Source organism: Xylaria bambusicola, assembly GCF_022495145.1.
Source record: "Xylaria bambusicola strain CBS 139988 unplaced genomic scaffold F5B22scaffold_78, whole genome shotgun sequence".
In the NCBI taxonomy this organism is placed as follows: domain Eukaryota; kingdom Fungi; phylum Ascomycota; class Sordariomycetes; order Xylariales; family Xylariaceae; genus Xylaria; species Xylaria bambusicola.
Genome location: NW_025953631.1, coordinates 23159 through 44273, shown reverse-complemented (window position 1 = coordinate 44273; position 21115 = coordinate 23159). Strand labels below are relative to the sequence as shown.

The 21115-nt window shown below is 32.4% G+C and overlaps 4 protein-coding genes across 4 annotated transcripts; 3 read left to right on the top strand and 1 right to left on the bottom strand.

Annotated features, from left to right (window-relative positions):
* The first annotated feature begins 262 nt into the window (after positions 1-262).
* F5B22DRAFT_535340 (uncharacterized protein) lies at positions 263-4191 on the top strand. The gene is made up of 6 exons (XM_047972777.1): positions 263-2162; positions 2280-2779; positions 2912-3012; positions 3097-3401; positions 3593-3788; positions 3929-4191. Exons 1-6 carry the CDS (start codon positions 972-974, stop codon positions 4030-4032), a joined length of 2397 nt encoding a protein of 798 aa, XP_047825390.1. The 5' UTR covers positions 263-971; the 3' UTR covers positions 4033-4191.
* Positions 4192-4777: 586 nt separating this feature from the next.
* On the top strand, positions 4778-5741 carry F5B22DRAFT_628738 (TPR-like protein). The gene has a single exon (XM_047976441.1). The coding sequence runs from the start codon at positions 5045-5047 to the stop codon at positions 5660-5662; it is 618 nt and encodes a 205-aa protein (XP_047825389.1). The 5' UTR covers positions 4778-5044; the 3' UTR covers positions 5663-5741.
* A 371-nt stretch (positions 5742-6112) lies between these two features.
* Positions 6113-6659, top strand: F5B22DRAFT_628731 (uncharacterized protein). The gene has a single exon (XM_047976440.1). The coding sequence runs from the start codon at positions 6384-6386 to the stop codon at positions 6639-6641; it is 258 nt and encodes an 85-aa protein (XP_047825388.1). The 5' UTR covers positions 6113-6383; the 3' UTR covers positions 6642-6659.
* A 248-nt stretch (positions 6660-6907) lies between these two features.
* On the bottom strand, positions 6908-7949 carry F5B22DRAFT_535119 (uncharacterized protein). The gene is made up of 3 exons (XM_047972776.1): positions 7925-7949; positions 7447-7675; positions 6908-7242 (listed from the first exon to the last, which is right to left on the bottom strand). Exons 2-3 carry the CDS (start codon positions 7489-7491, stop codon positions 6931-6933), a joined length of 357 nt encoding a protein of 118 aa, XP_047825387.1. The 5' UTR covers positions 7492-7675; positions 7925-7949; the 3' UTR covers positions 6908-6930.
* Between the last annotated feature and the right edge of the window lie 13166 nt (positions 7950-21115).

Genomic DNA, 21115 nt, shown 5'->3' with positions numbered 1-21115 from the left:
GAGACGCCACGGTTCTACAAATTCGACGAGACCTCGCAAACTATTTCTCTATACAACGTAATGTGAGAGTCATCGGCATCTGAGCTACAATCTGATAGGGCTGGATAGCCTAGGGCCAGATAGGAAGCGGGGAAATACAAGCCGATGTCTCACAATGGACGCACCATAAATAGATAGCTGATGAAGGGGCAGCAACAGTTTGTTTTTCTTTTCTCTGTCTTGATTGATGCAGGAGATTGTCCGATGAATAGAGTGTAGTAGGCGTCATAAGCAAAGAGACTCATTGACCTTCACCTAGACTCTTAATAGAGTGTGGTCTAAGAATGAGGGACGAAAAGGTAGAAGAGAAACCTGGATTGGGTGGGCATTGGCCTATGTTTACCCAAATGTTTTTCGGGTGTTTGTGATCCCTAACACACGCCCAACCCAGGTGAAGCCGAAGCTCGGGTGTACTGACACAACAGCCTTCTACAGACGTTCATCCTCGTGGCTATCTATCTCCGCGGTGATTGTTATGTAGCGTTTAGTGCAATCCTACCCGGGCGTTTGCTTGTACATAGGAGTGGAGTATCACCAGGCTGGCTGCCGAGCTTGGGCAACTGCTTTCTGCTCTAAGTTTATTGTGTGCTCCTTGGAGCTCAAAATGAGGTACCCAAGACAAGCAGGCAGATGACCGTACTACTTGAGATCCCCGCCTGTACACCGGTTGGAACTGAGCGAGTCGAATGACTTTGCGGCTTTCCAATCTACCTCTCAAGCACAACCTACCTTGTCACATTAGACTCACGTATAGACAAGTGGTACCTTCATTACAGGCGAAGCAGGCTCGGTTGGATTTGCCCAATTTTGAACGCCTAGACGAGATCTGACGCTCTGCACGCACCGGCTAGATCCGATTCCCGCAGCTGATTTCCGTCTCTCGTCCCAAGTTCCCTCAGTCGTACCAAGCATCCGGTAGCGGGGCGCTGGCAATGGATGAGGTGATGGTGAAGAAGGGGATCAAAAGGACCAGCCATCAACTTCCCACGGAGAAAAGGAGACTACAGCCGAAGTCACCGTCGCCATCAAATAGGTCCTACTCAAGAGCATGGGAAGGACAAAGCGCTACAGCTCTAGCCGCTGCTGTCATCCCGCCTCCTCTCTTTCTCTCTCTACCTCCTGAAGCCATCACATCTAGCGGTAATACTGATCCATTATGGGGAGGTCCGACCAGGTGGAGCTTGGCCATGGCTCCGGGACCGCCATCAAGTTGGGATCAAACCGATGCGTTCGCTACAATGACCAATATGGGCTTTGCGTCACAGAATACAGTACAAGATAGGGACAACGATGTCTTCTCTGCACCCAACACAGAACTGGGGTTTCCAGTCACCGCCATCAACGACATGGCTGCCGTCAATGCTCGTGCAAGTCATGGCGAGGGCGGTATTGAAGACTGCCTCCCAAATAAGCCGCTCGAGAGGTGGCAAGTCCCCAACCATAGCACTACACCTGTCTATACCCCTTCTTTTGCAAATCTGCTTCATTACCCAACATTGCCCTACACGGATGCCCACGCCTACACTCATACTCGCCCTCAATCCACGGATTCGATAGGCCTCTTCGTCTCGGGGAGCAACATCGCCGAATATCACCACGGTTTCACGAGCGCGGGTGATGGGGTTACTACTAGTACCCCGTTCCGAAATCCCCTCGTCGGCCTTCCCGAAGCACTTGCGTTTCCTTGCTACGAAAAGCCACGTACTTCCTCGGGCGCGTTGCTGGAACCTACAAACAAATTCCCTGTTGCACATTGTCATGCTGGACATGTACCCGATGTGAGCCGTTATCTCGGTCCCGACGACTTCCATCTTCCTGGCAATAATGAACCGTGGTACGAAGAGGTAATACCGGCACCCTCGTTCGACAACAACACTGTCACCCGACCATCACCTCAAAATCGCTCGTTGTTTGTCGGCGAGCCCAGATGGGATGATGGCCTCAAACGAGCGATTGTAGAAATGGGAGGGCCAATCCCCAGCGCGCGCGGGGTTGCCCCGGACGAAGAGAAGGCTCAGCGACCCCGTCGTCCCCGCGGCCAGCTACTCCCCAAAGACCGCGAAGAAACGAGCAACACCCGCAAACGAAAGGCCTGTATTCGCTGTCGGATGCAAAAGATCCGGGTAGGTCACTCACTTAACTCATACTCTCATCAAGGAAAATTTTCTATTCTAGAATTTGAAGGAACCCCAACCCTAGCATTGTCGCGTCGCACGAGGTTCTAATTGCTACATTGACAGTGCATACCCGATCCCAGCAAGCCCGAGACGGAGTGTTGTCTGTGCTGCCGGAAGGTGCTGCTCCTCGAGACCAAGAAGGTCATCCATCGAATCCCGTGCCTGCGGTGGAATCTGAACGAAGCGGTCCTGTTTCGCGTGGGCGGGCTGGGTCTGACCAAGCGGTGGACGGGGGTCTCGGTCGAGAATATCCAGCACTGCGACTGGGCCGACGAGCGCATCGTCACTATCTACATAGGCATCACGACGCTACTTTGCGACGCCCTGCCGCTGAAAGTAAGACGCTTCAAGCCGAACAGTACCGATGTCCAGCACCGCTATTGGCAGAGCAAGGAGACGGAGCCGCCCATCTTGATCCATGTCCCTGCGTATGCCCTCGCCGACGTCGATGCCGCTTCGGTGGATTACCGGCGATTCATTGGGATGAACGCTGAAGAGGCTATTCGTCGATTCACGAAGGATCCGAAAGTTGACGATTATGTGCGATGCACGTTTACGATGGCGTAAGTATACTTTACTCCTTACGATAGTATTGATAAAACGACCGATAAGGATTCCAACTATCCATCCATACCTATTAACTTGATTGCTGTGCACATTTAAGCTAATGATGATGTTCAAATTATCCGTTCTAGTTTAGTCCACAGCGCCAAGGTCGCGAATAAAGGCTTTGGCAAGACCAAAGGAGATCCAGCAAAGTTATTCCGTAGTTATTTCCAACTATGGCTGGCATCGCGTAAGTATTACTATTCACTATTTCCTTAAACAAGAAAATTACCAGGTTTTCCCCGAATACTTACTAACACGTCGCCTGTGCAAGGCTTCACCATCGGCACGGCATATATCGCCAACGGCCACGAGGCGCTCGAAGGAGGCACCACGGACCATCCCCCGGACGGCAAACACTTCGTATCTAGGATGGTCACAGCCCAGTTCGACTCCATCGGGTATAAACATGTGCTGGCTAAGCTGAAGAGAGAGGTCCTCGAGGAACTCTGGCTACTCATGCAGAAGCGCACCGAAGCCACGTTCTTCACGGTGTACCTTGTTGTGTTTATGCTGCTGCATGAGATTGCTGTTGCGTGTCAGGATCGGAGAAGGCGGGCCAGGGAGATGGGGCTTCCGGTATGTGCTTCTGTTCTTTTTCTATCATACGCACTGATATCTACATTACATCCTATTTGTCATTCATCCTATCAGCCCCTTTTTGTTTGACCGATGGGATACACATCCGATGTATTGGCGAAGTCAAATAAAGCAGACTAGGGCAGAACAGAGCAGGGATAGACAGCAGTCTAACTTACCATAAATGATAGACATACTATGACCTCGAAGACGTCGCGTCCAAGATCCAGCACGGCGCCGACATCATCCTCGGCCATTGGCATTATTACAAGGGAGACCTCGACCCGCTGTCGATGAACCTGGGGAGTAAGATGAGGGCTTTCGGCACCGAGAATGAGCCGGAAGTCAGCCTTCTTGTCACGACGTGTGAAAAGTATGCGGAGATGAGTGAGTTTTTTCTTTTTCTTTCTTTTTAATCTCTCTCTTCGTGTTATATAACTCCCTCATCATCCATCCCTTTATCTCTCACTAGATAAGGCACCGAATTGATTTGTGACGACAACTGCTAATCTCTTAATGCACAATAGAGAAGGTGTCACGCAACGAGATGGGCTGGGAGCAGGACCCCCTCCACCTCGTGTCGCTCATGTTTGAGCGGAACTGGCAGCCTCTGGAGAGCTGCTGGCCTTAGATTTCTATGAGTTATGGTAAAGGAAGGCAACACTGTTATTGATTTGGCGTTCGATACGGAGATACATGTTTCCCTCTCTATTTATTTTTGTCGTTGTTCATATTTATCGAAACGGGACACCTAATACTAGAGTATGGCAAAGAGACACGGGGAACTCTTGGGCAACGCAGTGGAAAGCATGAGATCAGGTATCTCGTGAGGACTACTGAGGTATGGTTTATGATGATTTATGCTTGGAGCTACCTATTGCTAACGAATGAGCATATAGCTAGAGTTCAACGCTGATCTGGGTTGATATTTGTACAGGTAGTGGATGGATTAGGGAGGCGCAGAATGCTGGCAACAGGCTGCATCTCCAACGATATGGATCTTATAGATTAAGTACCTACCTAGTTTGGATATTTGGAGTATAATAGGGACTGGGAGGTAGATGTTTTTCATGTACTTAACTTGGGTTGTAGGGGATTTTAGGATTATTTGGTTGATATTATTCTTTCTTGGTGGGTACTTATTTTCCTGCCTTCTGTTAGAATTAGAATATTCTATTCTTGAAACCATTTCCATTCTCTAATGCTTCTTTAAAGAGAAAGATTATAGAAATACACACATTACTTATTACTTCATGATGACACTGGCTTCGGAGCGGATGAGATGAGATTGATGGCGGGAAGCCGTGCCCCCACTATTTAGAGACCCTGGCTACGTGTACACATGTACCCATGTACCCATGTACCTTACAGTTCTTGGATATCTGTCCATCAATTTCATTTAGCATTCATCCCTCCATCATCTACAACTTGACAGACAGACAGATAGCAACGCCATTGCGTCGCATAGTTCGAGACATTATACAACATTCACTATTCGAGGTTCAACATCGGAATCATACCACTTTCTAAACGACTCACCTCGCTGCGCCTATCCATCGTCTCACCTATTCTCTCGGGCTGTGATCCAAGAATCCATCCACCTTCTCTTCCTCCCACATACACCACACAACAAAACCACCACAATGTCCGACCTAGACACATTCACGCTTCTCCCCCTCCACATTGACCCGCAATCCAAAGCCGTCGAGTCCCCGTCCACCTCGAAATCCCTCGGCGCCGAACTCAGCATCCTCAACGCGCTCCACCGGACCCTCCTCAGCCTCGAGACACCGCACAACGTGCCCCCGCCCCCCATCCCCGTGAACCCGAAGCGCTCGGCGAACATCAACAAGCTCCGCGAGAACGCCAACGCCGAGCACCGCAAGGGCAAGCACGCCGACGCCGTCAAGCTGTACACGCTGGGCATCCAAATGGCGCTCTCGCGACCCCTCTGGGAACCGCAAGGTCTCGTGCGCGAGGAAGTCGCCGAGCTATACGCGAACCGCGCGCAGAGCTACATGGCGCAGCAGCTGTGGGCCGAGGGCGCCATCGACGCGGAGATGAGCGTGGAGGCGAAGCGCGGCGGGAACGCGAAGGCGTGGTGTAGACGCGGGAAGTGTCTTTTGGAGATGGGACGGCTGGAGGAGAGCCGGGATTGGTGCAGGAAGGGGATGGAGATGGAGAGTAATGATGCTGAATTAGCTGCGTTGTTGAAGGAGGTTGAGACGAAGATGGGGGTGGGGAAGGGAGGGGAGGAATAAATAAATGAATGAATGAATGAATGAATGAGTAGTGCGTGTTTTGATGGAAGAGAGCAGAAAAGAGAGATGGGATGATTGAGTCCTTTTCGTTCCCGGGGCTGCCTACGGCCCCTCGTGAACTCGTGTCTGTCTGTTACTGCGTCTATGATGGCATGCGCCGTCGCTGCTTGCTTGCTGCTCTACCCATATACTTTTCGAGCTGGAACGGCGTTTGGCGTTGGCGAGAGCGAGGCTTATATAAAGGCTAGGTCCCTAGCCAACTGGCTAGCTAGCTAGCTATATATTGTTGAAAACCTCTAGATGGGTTTATATGTTATGATAGCATTTCAGCCTTGATCGCTTCAGCCGTGTGTACGTCCCTGGAGTCCATGCTGTCATATGCTGTATACCAGCTAGCATACATACATACATATATAGCACAACGAAATGAAATGAAACGTCCAGCTCCATCTCACGCTTTGAGAAGAAACATCACTATACACACACACATATATATAGAGAGAGAGAGAGAGGACGATTATCTCATATAGTATAGTACGTAGCACAGAAGCCGTTTGCACACAAGCTCTCTTACCATCATCTACGCAGTGAAAGCGTGCTGAGAAAAGACAATATTGATGGACTTGATATGTATTGAGGGACCCCCAAGAACGGGCCCTAGAAAAGGAACATGGGCTAGACATGCTATAAAAATCAACTTTGATGATGGTGTCAATATGCTATGATGTACATGATGTTAACAACAGTAAGAGAGTGGGTATTTCTCCTCGATCAATTAGACATGAGGTTGCGGTTTCTGTCTCTCTTCTTGGAAGTGGTTGTCCTGGGCTGTCTGATTCCGGCTCCACTGCATACCGAGGGAGTCGTTGTTTTTAGTTTTAGTTTTTTTCTTTCCAACCTCACTCCAAGAATGGGTAGTTGTAGTACCTCTACCTGTAGCCGTAATTTTTGTGTAGCGACGAATGAGCCAGCCTTGTAGGTGCCGTTCCGAGGTGTCACAACAGCGACAACAGCTCATGTACAGATCTGGTCTCCCGCCCTCGCTGTCTTGTCCTGTCTTTTCTACCTCGCTCCCCCCGCTCCGTCTATTCGCCGATCTGTCTGGCTGCTTGGAACCATACTTTGCTCCCATAAGAGGCCGCACGCCATTCGTTTCTGCGCATTCTATTACCGCAACCACCTGTGGTTTCCCATTGTACCAGTGCCATATGCATGTCCGATAGCTTGCTTCTTTACCAAAAAAAATATTTCCCAAGTGCTTCGTCACTCTATAGTTCTTCTTTCTCCTTCTCGCTAATAATATGCTTTCGCGGTCGCATCTCAGCGTCTTGGCTCGTCATGCGGCGGTCCAGGGCGCGGTCGAGCTTGGCGCCCAGCGCCAACTTGCTCATATTTGCCGTCTTCTCCTCGGAGAGCACGACGCGCTGCAAGGAGAGAGCCTTGTTTTCCATGCGTGCCAGACCTGACTCGATAATGCGGATGTCGGCATGCGCCGAATCGTTCGTCCTCATGGTCGGGGCCAAAGAGGGCGCCATTGTGCTGTAGGTGCTTAGACGGACTGAGGCCCGGGGAGAGACGAGCTGTGGCGGGAAGGGTTAGTACGAGAGGGTGTCGACGGGCGTGCGACTTTGATCTTATGTGTTGAGAGGAGAAAGGGATAAGGTTGCTCGTTGGTGGGAGTGAATGAAGGGATGAATTGATTGATTGATGATTGACTAGCGAAGCGCCTAAGGCAAGGTGAAAGGCAAAGTAATGGGGGGGGCAATTGTGGGTTAAGAACGTACCGAGGGTGCCATGATAGGGCGAGATGAATCCAAAGACGTAGGCATTGTGCGAAGGGGATTGGTGACGTGAGGGCAGGGCGGCGTCGGTTTTTGTTGATGGAATCCTATTGTTGTTGTCGTGGCTGCGTTGTTCTTCGTTCACTCGTCGCGTGACTCGGAGGGGTGGGACAAAAGGTGAAACACAGGTCTGTGAGGTCCTTTGTGTACTGTGGTGGATATGATTCACCTCCTACCAGTCTACATGTAAGTCTGCCGGCAAGTACCAGCGTGGAAACCAAGAGATGAATGATGGTGTGTGCCCAAGGGCGATGGCAGAGGGGATCGACGGTGGAATGGACGGTGGATATGAGCGAGGATGTTAGGTCGAAAGTCAGGCCGGTAGGTGAGAAAGACGATGTCTGGATAAGGCAAGGTAAGGCAAGGTAAGGCAAGGCAAGGGAAAGTGAAGCAAGCGTACACTAGATACCGTATTACCTACACTACTTACACTACCGGGTAAGTATCAGGCGTGATATCGGGCGAGACAGGGTCTGGCCAAGACGCGTGAACAGGCTTGGCAAGGATGTGAATTGCGTCTCCTTGAGACAACTCTCGACTCTCCAAGTAAAAGTACCTAGACTCTGCTAGACTACTGTGGTGTTTTCTCTCTAGGCTGTCTCTTTTTTTCGTGATAAGAACCGAAACAGAAAAGAGTACCGGGTGCGCCACAAGGCAAAAAAGGGTCAAGGGTTTTGAAGATACCAAGTGGACTTACTATGTAGTAGTGGTAGTAGTAGCGCACACGTACCTGGCATGTATTTATGCTAGCGGATGGACTATCCTCAGGATAGAGCTTACTTCGGAGGGATGGTGATCTACTAACCTCATCTATACCCATATATCCGGCCACTGAACAACAGAACGAAGAGAATTGTTTGATGGGAAACAGTCGACAGGCGAGACAGGGAAAGGGAACAGGAGATGGACAAGGGCGACGACGAGGCTCGGTGGATACCAGAGGTTAGGTAGGGTGCTATGTAAGATTTTGGGAGATTGGCGCACGTGTAGGGGGTACCTCTGTGTCAGATGCTCTACATGTATCTCCATGTACATGCCATACATACTGGAGTATATTATAGGTATATGATAGGAGAAGCAACTGTTTCCAGCAAGTCCTCCGCTCCGATCTACATAAGTATCTGGGAGGCTATTGAGATGGACGGCATAGCTAACCTCATATACTTATATGCTAGATGTTCTTTTTGACACCACATGAGCGACTAGGGATCCAAATTAGACATCTAATATTGTTCATGCTGGCGATCGAGTCAACACCAAAAGAGACAAGGAGACCAAGAAAGGGACTTTACAGTAGGTACCAGCCTCAGTGATATGTGCAGTGATACGGTACCTATGTGTGATGATATGTGCGGTGATATGTGCAGTGACAAGTATGTGCAGGACCGATACAGGACACTACTTCTCCACGTGCAAATGCGCGGGTAGTGCAACTTGGGTGCATAATTAGGTAGCCGCTATCACCTCGGTAGGTACTTGAGGTAGGTATCCACTGCTACCTAACCTGCCCGCCCGCAGACTGCCCGCCTGCACTGACTCATTGCAGCTGTCCAGTGATAGCTACTGTCGCATCCGCGAAAGGATAGTCGAGATTATACCTTTCTTCCTGCTCGCCAGAATTGATAAAGCATGGTAGGTAGGTAGGTATTACGGGGCGAATGAGGTAAGTGACTTACTGAATACATAACGTAATGCATGTATTGTCAAGGGGGGTTGAAACAAGGTGATGCTACGCTATGCGCACATACATACTCTGTATTGAAGAGAGAGAGAGCGAGGCGGGGCATGTGGTATCGAAGGGCAGCAAAGGGCACGAAAGGGCATAAAGGGCGAAGGGCCCTTAGCATCCTGGCATGAATCGTGGAATTACTGATGGTAGTAAGCCGACGGAGGATTGCCATGTGTAGAATAGAGAAATTCAACCCGTCCAACAGCCTACTATCACTTTAAGGGCCACAAGACCTCCGTGACCTGCCAAGACACTAATTTAAGCCCTACATCCAATCAGAGCAGCTAAAGTAATAGTTACTTCTATTCCCATATTAATTTTACCTATGCTAAATATAACTATAACTATTATTATTATAAAGTGCTACATTATACTCCTTATAGTTAAAGATTATTTAACTCCTTTTTTTAATATTAATATTATTATTAATTCTATTTAAAATAACCCGTTTTTAACTATTAATTAAAAAGCCCTTATAGGCCTTACACTTGCTTTTCCGCTTTTAATTAATTAATTAATAGCTTAAAGGCTCTTTTTTAAAGCTATTTATATTAAAAAAGCTTTTTTTGCTAACCTTTAACTTATAGCTATATTCTTTAAAAAGAGCCTTTATTACGGCTTACTTTTAAGTATGTTATTCTTTATATAGCTTCCAAGTTATATATTAAGCCCATTTCTATAATAAAAAGGTATTATAAAGGATTAATTAAAGGATAAATTATAAAAATATATACTTTTTATAACCCTTATAGATTTAATAGTTTTAAAAGTTATATAAATATAATTAATTAATTATATTAATCTTAGCTTTAAATTTATTATAGTTATAAATAATTATTAATAATATTATTAATTTAATACCTTTATTATTAAAATAAACTTTTTTAAACTTTATTAATAATTATTTTTAAAGGGTAAAAAGGTTAACTTTATTACTTAAATAAATAAATAATATAAATAAGTAAATAATGTTACCTTTATATAAAAATTATTATATTTTACTATTTTTTATAGTTTTATATTAAAAGTTATTTTAAAGTAATAGGTTTTCTTTTTTATTCTTTTTTTTAACTTTAATAAAGTTCTTAAAAAAACTAATGCAATTTTTAATAATAATTATTATTTTATAGTTTAACACATCTTCCACTTAACCTGGCCACCCAATTGACCTGGCCACCCCCCTAGCCCATATAAATAACGTCGGTACGCTAATCACGTGATAATTTAATAACTCTATAAATATTAATCGTATAAAATAACAAAATATACCATTAGATTCGTAATAAAAAGAGCTATCTAACGGCACCCTCTACTAACTTTTACGACTTATATTCGCGGAGTTATTAAGCAATACGCTAAAGTAAGCGTTAAATTAATCCTTGCTTAGCGCCCCTTTAGCGTATTGCTTAATATCTCGCTTGATAAATTTTATAAAAAATAGTAAAAAATACCTCTGGATTCTCCTTGAACTAACGGACTTAACGGTACTAATTATTAAACCGTACGATTAATACACGTAAAGTTATCAAAGATTGAAATAATGGGGTTTTATATAGGTTATTGGGGTGGCTAGGTTAATTGGGTGGCCAGGTTAAGTGGAAGATGCGTTATATAATCTTTTAAATATTTTAATAACCTTATAAAAGTAAAAAGATTATTATAAAATATATAATATAGCTAGTAAGGAAGCCTTTATAAAAGTTTAATAATAACTTATTAAGTTAAATGTAAATGTTTTAACTGTTTTTTAACTTTTAAAGCATTTTTTAAAAGCCTTACCTTTAAAAAAAGAGGCAACTTAATTAGCCCTTTATAATTTATATACTATAGCTAATTAATAATATAGCTTTATATATTAATAGCTTAAATTTTAAAGCTTAAAGGGTTTAGCTTACCTTTTATTAAAGTAATTATAATAAATTAACCTATAAAGGCTATTATAGCCTTATTAATAATAATAGTTAAAAGTAAGTTAATTAGTTATTTATTAACTTATTTAATAACTTTAAAAACTTTAAAAACCTTTAAAAAAGCTTACAGAAAGTTAACAGTAAGGTTATTAAAATCCTAAAAGGTAAAATGCTAATATAACTTAAAGAAGTAGTTTTTATTAATAAATAATACTATTATTATACTATAGTATCCTAAGGCCCCTGGAATATATATACTTTATATATATTATATACCCTTCCTATATATACTTTAAAGGAAATTCTTCCCTTCTTTAAGCTTTTATTTTATTAAATACTTATTATAAAATTAAAGAAACTTATAACATTATACTTAACCTTTAAAATTTAACCTACCTATAATAATTTTAAAGCTTTCCCTTAAGGTTATTTATAACGTTATTAATTATAATATACTTATATATAAATAAATAATTAAAGCTAGCGCTCTTTTAAAAAACTTAAATTAAAAAGAGTTTTTAATAATAATTTAAGGATAAAGCTAATATAATTTATCTTTAAAAGAATAATAAACTTAAAATTAATTATTAAAATCTTTTAATAACCTTAATTTAATAAACGAAGCTAATGTTTAATTATTATAATAAATAAATACTTAACTTTAATTAGAATTATAAAGCTAAAGAAATAACTTCTTAAAGAAAAAAAGGTTGCTTAAAGTTTAAAGGTAACCTATACCCTTTTTAAATTATATTTAAATAAAAAAGAAAAAAATTTAAAAATATTAAATTTAAATAAATTAAAGCATTACTTTAACCTTAATAATTTATAAACCTTTAATAATTAATAATATTATCAAAACCGAAAAAAGGGTAACGCATCTCCCACTTGACCTGGCTACCCAATTAAGCTGGCCACCCCCCCAGCCCATACAAGAAACGTCGGTGCGCTAATCACGTGATAATTTAATAACTTTACGAATATTGATTGTATAGAATAATAAGATATACCATTAGATTCGTAATAAAAAGAGCTATTTAACGGTACCCTCCACTAAGTTCTACAATATATATTCACGGAGTTATTAAGCAATACGCTAAAGTAAGCGCTAAAATAATCCTTACTTAGCGTTACTTTAGCGTATTGCTTAATATCTCGCTTAATAAATTTTATAAAAAATAGTAAAAAATACCTCTGGATTCCCCTTTAACTAACGGATTTAAAGGTACTAATTATTAAATTGTACGATCAATATTTGTAAAGTTATTAAAGATTGAAATAATGGGGTTTTATATAGGTTATTGGGGTGGCTAGGTTAATTAGGTAGCCAGGTCAAGTGGGAGATGCGTTAATCCTAATAATAATAACCCCTTATTATTTAACTTTAATATAAAGTATAATTAAAATAGTTATATATATTAATTATATTTAAATTATATATACTATTATAAATGCTATTCCTTTAAGGAAGCTAATTTAAGTTAGCTTTTTAAATTTAACTATAACTCCTTTAATATAAAGTTTACTTATTTAAAATAGTTAAAGTAAGTAAAAGAATTAAAAACTATATTCTATAAAGCTAATTATAAATTTAAAATTAATACTTTTAAAATTCTTTATATATATAATAAAATAAATAAGGATTATAAAAATATATATTAAATTATAAAAAAAAAGCTTAAATATATAAAAAAGAAGTAAATGGAATTTAATTAAAATATATTTTTAAATTAAATTAAAACCTTATTATATTAATCATTCTTCCTATAGGTTAATATTAATATATAATTTAAAAGGGCTATATAATATATTAATTAAAACTTAAAACTCTTTAACTAATATTTAATTAATATTAAAAGTTAAAACTTAAAATAAAGTAAGGGTAAAAAAGCTTTATTATATTACTGAAAACTAAGTAAACTCTTATAAAAGGAATTAATAAATTTCTATAATCCCTTATTAAAAACTAGGACTAAAATGGTTAACGTAATATAATAATACTAAAAATTAATAAGTAAGAACTAATAGGTTAACTATAGAAAAAAAAGGCTTAAATTAAAAAATACCTAAATTAATAATAAACCATTTATAAATATAAGCTAAAGCTAAAGTAATAGCTAAGCTATTAATAATAATAATTATAAAAATAAATATAAAGAATATAATAGTAATAATTATAATGCATCTCCCACTTGACCTGGCTACCTAATTGAGCTGGCCACCCTAATAACCTATATAAAACCCCATTATTTCAATCTTTAATAACTTTACGAATATTGATTGTACAATTTTATAATTAGTACCTTTAAATCCGTTAGTTAAAGCGGAATTAAGAGATATTTTTTACTATTTTTTACAAAATTTATTAAGCGAAATATTAAGCAATATACTAAAGGGGCGTTAAGCAAGGATTAATTTAACGCTTACTTTAGCGTATTGCTTAATAACTCCGCGAATATAAGTTGTAAAAGTTAATAAAGGGTACTATTAAAAAGCTTTTTTTATTACAAATCCAATAATATATTTAATTATTTTATACAACTAATATTCGTAAAGTTATTTAATTATCACGTGATTAACGCACCGATGTTTCTTATATGGGCTGGGGGGGTGGCCAGCTCAATTGGGTAGCCAGGTCAAGTGGGAGATGCGTTAATAATAATTTAAATTATAGCTATATTAATAATTATAAAGGTAATAGTAATAATAATAATTATTAAAGCAATAATAATAATTATAGCTATTAAGGAAATAATAATAATAGTTATTATTAATATTCTTAAAGTTTTAACTATTAGGAAAACTATTAATTTAATAACTTTATTTTAAAAAGTTAACCCCCTTTTAAAGCTCCTTTAAATTATTTATAAAATAATAATAAAAATAAATTAAATTAAAAAAACTATAAAAAAGTAATTTATTTTAATTATAGTTAACTGGGCTATATTGCCTTAAACTACGTTTAATTTAAATAAGATTAAAACCTTAACTATATAAGCTATATAATATAAAAATAAACTATTTAAAAAGTTTAAATAAATAAAAAGCAAAATAAGGCTAAAAATAAATAATAATTATTATATTATTTTTATACCCCTCTTTTATTAAAATATTATAATCCTTTAAATTATAATAAATAATTAAAAAATAAATTAAAAGCTTAATACCTTTTAAATTAATAAAAGGTATTAAGTTAAATCTACCCCTTTATATATCTATTATATATCGTTTTTATACCCCTTATATAATCTATATACCTAGCTTAAAGAAACCCCCTTTATAAACTTATATTAACCTAAATTCTTATATTAAATATAATTATATTAGCCTTACTTTTATACTTTATTATAAGTTAAAAAAAGCTCCTTTTTAAACCTCTTTATTATAATATATTATAAGTAATAATTTTTCATTATATAGGGCCTATTAAATTACTTATAAATTAATTAATAATTATAATATTATTTATAAGTTTAAATATATATATATAGTTATTAATTATAATTATTATTTAAAAAGTAATCCTATTTTATTATTTTAAATTACTTTAAAGAATTAAGGAATTATATTAAATTTAAGTATAAATTATTAATTCTTTAAATTTAAAGCTTATTACTTTAAAATATTTACCCTATATTAATTTATAAAAACTTATAAAAATAAATTATATTATTAAATAATTATTTAATTATTAAAATTAATTTAATTAAAAAAATTAAAATTATATAACGTATCTCCCATTTAATCTAACCACCCAATTAACCTAGCTACATTTTTAACCTTCGTACGCATATAAAAAAAATCCCTTATTTCTTTACTAATAATTATAAAAACCCTTTATAAAAAAAGCAACCTATAGCTTATATTCCAAGCTATTAAACAAAATTTAAAATTATTTATTTAACGCATTGTTACTATTTATAATATTCCTTATATAATACTTACCCTTTAAATGAAAGGTTTTAAACTAATAAATAAAATATTACCTTTAAAAGCTTAATTAACTCTAGATAAAAAACAATTAATTATATAATATATCTTTAATCTTATAGTAAAATCGTTTCCACCTTTATATAGTTATATAAAAGATATAGTTAATTAATTAATAGTATTATAGGGTTAAAAGCTAATTAAAAAGAATTAGACATTAAACTTTATATAATAAACTTTAAATATTTAAATGTATTTTAATTAAAGAATTAATTACTAATAGATATTAAACGAAAATCTAATTAAATATTATATTTAATTTATCCTCGTATAAAAGATAATAAATAAAAATAGCATTTAAAAAGAAAATATCTATAACTTTAATAAAACCAAGTTTATAATAGGTAAAATTACATTTAAAATAGTTATAACTTTAACTAAACGTAAACAAAAACCACAAGCTGTTCAACCAGGCAATTTGGAATAGTTTATAATTATTTAAATAATTTTATCGTATAGTTAAATTATTCTACTATATATTATCTTAATAGGGAAAAACTACTTTATACTTTAATATAAAAATAATAATATATTAAGCAATTAGAAAATTATAACTATAAAAAATAATTAAACAATAAATAAATAAACTATAAATTAGATTAAGCATTTTAATAAATATATAAAGCTTTATATAAAAGGATATTATTACCTTTTCCTTTTTAATAGCTATAAAAGCTACCATTTATATAAATTCAAATCATATTATAAAGAAAATAATATTATTATCCTTTATATACCTTTTTATTCCTTTTACTACTTTTAACTATTTAATATTAAAATATTTAACCCTTTAAAATAATTATATAAAAAGCAAATCAAAGGCTTTATATAAGTATATATTACCTATATTTAAAAGGAAGATTTTATAATTACATTTTTCTATATATTTAATAAAGCAATTATTTTAAATAACGTATAAAGGGGATTTAAAGGAATAGGTTTAATGCTATATAATCTAGATTATATTATTAACCAGTTAGATTATCCAATTATACCTTAAGTTAACCCTTTATCCCTAATACTATTTAATCCTTATATAATTATAACTTTAAATAACCTAACTAAAGCTAATTCCCTTTTTAAATATATTAAATAAAGGATTATATAATATTAAAATAACTCTTTTATATTTATTATTAAAGGGTTAAGTTAAATTATATATAATATAATTAATATTATATATCGTTTTACATTATTAAAGGAAAAGGTTAAAAACCTTTATAAAATAAATTATAAGCTTAATAAACGTTGCTGTATAAAGAGAATTAGATTATAAAATGAAGGATCTTTTACTATTAAAGATATTAAGGATTAAATAAAGGTACGGGGTATTCTTAAGGCAAAAAATCGCATTATACGTTAAAGTAGTTATTATATAAGGAGAAAGAAGACTTATGCTTAACATTATAAAGCTTACAGCAAACCCGGCTATAATGCGTAAACTTATAAAAATGTTATAGAAACATCTAGCAATTTAGATTTAGATTAGTTTAAGTTAATCGTATGAATAGTTGTTAAGATATTTTTAAATGCATATACGAAGGTCAAAAATGTGGCCAGGTTAATTGGGTAGCCAGGTCAAGTGGGAGATGTATTATATCTTATATAAAACTTAATAATATTTTATAAAAGTTTTATAACCTTATTAATTTCTTTAATATAAATAAAGTTAATATATTTCTTTATTTTAAAAAAGATAATTTAGCTATTAAATTTAAAGAAAATGCTATAATTCCTTATTATTTTATATATCCTTTAATATAAAATAAACTTAAAAAGCTATAAAGTGTTATAATTAGGGTTTAAAGTATAGCTATATTAATATTATAAATAAAGATTTTAAGTTAAAGAAAAAAGGAAGGAAAGATAAAACTAAAATATATATATACGTAAAAATATATATAGGCTAATAGCTATTATAAATTATATAACTTTATTAATATAGGTTTTATATATTTTTATAATATCCCTTTATAGTGCGTACAATATTCCAATATAATATATATTTAATACATTTATTATATTTCCCTTTATTAAAATTAAAATACAGGTATAAAATAGGTTAAGGAATTACTTATAACGTTTAAGTTTAATTATAGTATTATTTTATATAGCAATATTATTATTAGGGTAGTTAGTAGTAAATTTATTAACTATTATAGCTTTTATTTATTTATTTAATTATTTAAATAGTTTTAATATATTAAGTTATCTTTTATAAAACTTTTATATTTTAATTAATAAGTTTTTAAAGTTCTTTATTAAATATTAAATATTATTAAAGTTATAACCTTTTTAAGCAATTTAATATTATAGCATTTTATTATACCCTATTACTTATAACTTAAATAATTGCTTAACTTTTTATTCCGGTCCTCCTTTAATATTTTTAAGCTTTAATAACGGTTAAGTTTATTAGGGCAATAGGTTTTCGCTTATTTTATATAGTTAATTTATATAAAAAAGGTTAATTATTTTTATTAACTTTAAAAGGTTTAATATATAACTATATTTTCTTTCTTTAAATATTTTAAAAGGTTTAACCTATTAAAAGTTTAATTAAATAGTTAGGCTATTAATTGTAAAGCCCTTCTTCTTTAAGAAAACTTTATCTTTTATATGGAAATTTACCGGGCGTTACTTTTTATTTGCCTATACTTCTTATTTCTTTTATATAGCTTTTATCACTTTATAAATTACCTTTTATACTTTATAGGTTTATTGTATTAATTATTAAGCCAGCCTTTTAAATGCTATCTTTTTAACAATATTTAATAAAGGTAATAATAAAGGGTTCTTTATATTAATTCCTATTAAGACCTTTAATAGTATTATATTAATAGTTAAATATAAGGAAGTATTATATATAAAATTTAATATGGATAAATAAAGGCTTTAATTATTTTAATACTTATTAATATAAAAGTATAATTATTAATTTAACATTTAATTTATAAACTTTATAGCTCTTTATATTTAAGGGTAAAGGGTATTCCTATATTAATACTTAATATAGGTTAACTTATTAATTTTTATTAAAAAGTATAAAATAAAGGGTCCTACGTTATTTAAAATCTATACCTTTAAAAGGCTTAAGAAATGGTAAATATATTTATAATATTAATATGCTATATTTTTTACTATATTGTTTTTCTTATTAAGTATTATAATTAATAAGTAATTAAATTTATCAATAAATATTTATATATAATTATAGCTATATTTATTTAAAGGTATATCCTTTTTATTAATTATAATATAATGCTAAATAGCTATAAAGATTAATAATAGGTATAATAATTTAAATATTTTATTTTAAAGAACTTTATTCCATTAATAATTATAATAATTATAAATATATATTTAAATATTTTATTTTAATAAAGGCTAATAATAATCCTATTTAATTATTTTAATGCATTTATTTTATTTAAGGTAAATAATAATTATTAAATAGTAAGCTTTTTTAATTATAGTTATTTAAAGATAAATCTTTAAATTAAAGGTTTACTTTAAAATAATTAACCAATAGTCTTTATATCCTAAACTTTATTTTTCGTTTTTTTATTAAATTAAATCTATTAAATCGGAGCTATATAATACTATTACCTCCTTTTCTATAATTATTATTAACCCTTCTATAACTTTAAATAGGATTAAAGTTATATTTTATTCTTTAGCTTTATAGGCTTTAATAGTTAATAGATTAATTATTTTATAAAATAATATATTAATTATTATATTCTTTTAATTAAGCTAATATTAAAAGGTAATATTAAAGTTAAATAAAAAGTTTATTTATTTTATTTATTTTATAAAAAGAATTCTTTTAATAATAAAATATAGTAAAGCTTAATAATTAATTATTATAAAGAACTTTATATTTAATAGTTTTAAGCAATTATACTTTATAGTTTAAACTATAATTAATAGTTCTTTATTTTATATAAAATAAGCTTATTTAATTAATAATATAATTTTTAAAAAGTATCCTATAGGCTTTTAAGTATTATCTTTTTATTATTATTAAATAGCCCTACCGGTAGTATTTTAAAAAGCGTTGGTTTTAATTTTAATAGGTTAGTTAAGTTAAAAAAAGGCTAATATTAATACTTTATAAGTTAGCTTCTTTATTAATTTAAAAGCTTTTTATTATTTATTGCTTATTTTAAATAGTATACCTTTTTTAAATAAATAATTTAAAGGTTTTACTATATTATTAATATAATATATAAATATTTAAATAAAGTTATATAACTTTAAAAATAAACGGATTATTTAAGTATTAATTAAATCTTTAAATTTTTAATTAATAATAATATTTATTTTCCTAAGGTTTATTTAGATACTTTATTTAGCCTTTAAAATTATACTTAAATAATTTATAAAAATTATATTAAAATGGGATTTTTTTATATTTCTTTAAAGCTTAACATTATAAAAATAATATATTACTTCCTTATATTATTTTTAATATTCTTTTTTATTATTTATACATATTAATAAAAAGGTTAAATAATTTATATAGTTAAATATTAATAAAGTTTTACTATTAAGTAAGGTTAATTTTTAATTTAAAAAGTAGAACTAACTATTAAAACACTCCTTATTAGGTCCGGAATACCGTTAAATATTAAAATTTTAAAACTATCCTTAATTTATAAAAAGCTTTAATAATATTAAGCTTAATATAACGTTTAACCTTTTAACTATTATATATAATACTATTTAAGTTTAATATTAAAATAATATAATCCTTTAAATATTTATTTTTTTATTAATAATTAATATAAAACTATCTTTTAATTAAATTTAATTTAAGGGTAAAAAAAATAGGGAAATATTTACTTTTATATAAGGTTTAATAAAGCTATAAATTAATAATTTATCTATTATTTCTTTTTCCAATAATAGGTATTAAATTGGAATTTAATATTAAAGGGGGCTATTTAAAAGGTTATTAATAATAATTTTTAAAACTATATTATATCCCGGTTATAATAGGGGTAATTTATTAACTTCTACTTTTAAAAAGAACCCTTTTAAATAAGTTAATTCTTTAAGGATTAAATAATAGATTAGCTTAATATATTTAGGGTTTTCGTTTTATAGGAAGGGAATATACTTATTATTAAAGGTTTTTTAAATTTTTTTAATATTATTATAGCTACTTTTAAAGCCGCTTTAATAAATTTAATAAGTATTAATTTATTTAGGAGCACCCTTTTTTTCTATTATTTCTATTTAGGGTTTAACTTAATCTTTTTAATAAATTGTTAAATAATCCTTTTATTTTAAAATTGTTTTATTTTTAAGTTTTTAAGTTAAATATTTTTTTGGAAGTATATAGCTAATTACTTTAATATAATATATTTCTTTTTTAAAGCGGTATCTTTTCGGTTAGCATTTTATTAAATAGTAGGGTCAACTTATTAATTATTAGGGAACTTTTATATAATCTTAATTATAAGTAAAAATAAGGTAAAGGGAAGTAAATCTTTTAATTAATATAATATATAATAAATATAATTTAAAATAACCTTATTTTTAATTAGCTACTTTAAATTAATTATAACGTTATATTTAATATTAATAACCTAAAAGGTTTAATCTTTAAACCTTTATCCATTTACTTTTAAAGTAATAATAAAATATTAATTAACTATATTAATAAATTATCTTTAATAATTATTTAATTGTTATAATTATTTTAAGGTAATTAACTTAGCTTTTAATTAATAATTAATATAATAAGTTAATTTATAATTAATTATTAAATATATTTAAGCTTTAATATTATATAATATAATAACTTTTATTTTAAAATTATTTATTTATATTTAAACGAAATATATAAATTAAATAATATTTTAACTATTTTTTATATAAATTAAAAATAGTTTATAAACTATTAAAAATCTTTTAACAATTTAATTAATTTTTTAACTTAGATTTAATAAAAAAGGAATTAATAGCTTCTTTT

Excerpts from the sequence above, each read along its gene's own strand:
- F5B22DRAFT_628731 (XM_047976440.1), top strand. The coding sequence starts at position 6,384 with ATGATGTACATGATGTTAACAACAGTAAGAGAGTGGGTATTTCTCCTC.
- F5B22DRAFT_535340 (XM_047972777.1), top strand. The coding sequence starts at position 972 with ATGGATGAGGTGATGGTGAAGAAGGGGATCAAAAGGACCAGCCATCAA. Across the intron at positions 3,402-3,592 it reads CCAGGGAGATGGGGCTTCCG|ACATACTATGACCTCGAAGA; the intron begins GTATGTGCTTCT and ends CATAAATGATAG. Across the intron at positions 3,789-3,928 it reads TGAAAAGTATGCGGAGATGA|AGAAGGTGTCACGCAACGAG; the intron begins GTGAGTTTTTTC and ends AATGCACAATAG.
- F5B22DRAFT_535119 (XM_047972776.1), bottom strand. The coding sequence starts at position 7,491 with ATGCCTACGTCTTTGGATTCATCTCGCCCTATCATGGCACCCTCG. Across the intron at positions 7,243-7,446 it reads GCCCTATCATGGCACCCTCG|CTCGTCTCTCCCCGGGCCTC; the intron begins GTACGTTCTTAA and ends TTCCCGCCACAG.
- F5B22DRAFT_628738 (XM_047976441.1), top strand. The coding sequence starts at position 5,045 with ATGTCCGACCTAGACACATTCACGCTTCTCCCCCTCCACATTGACCCG.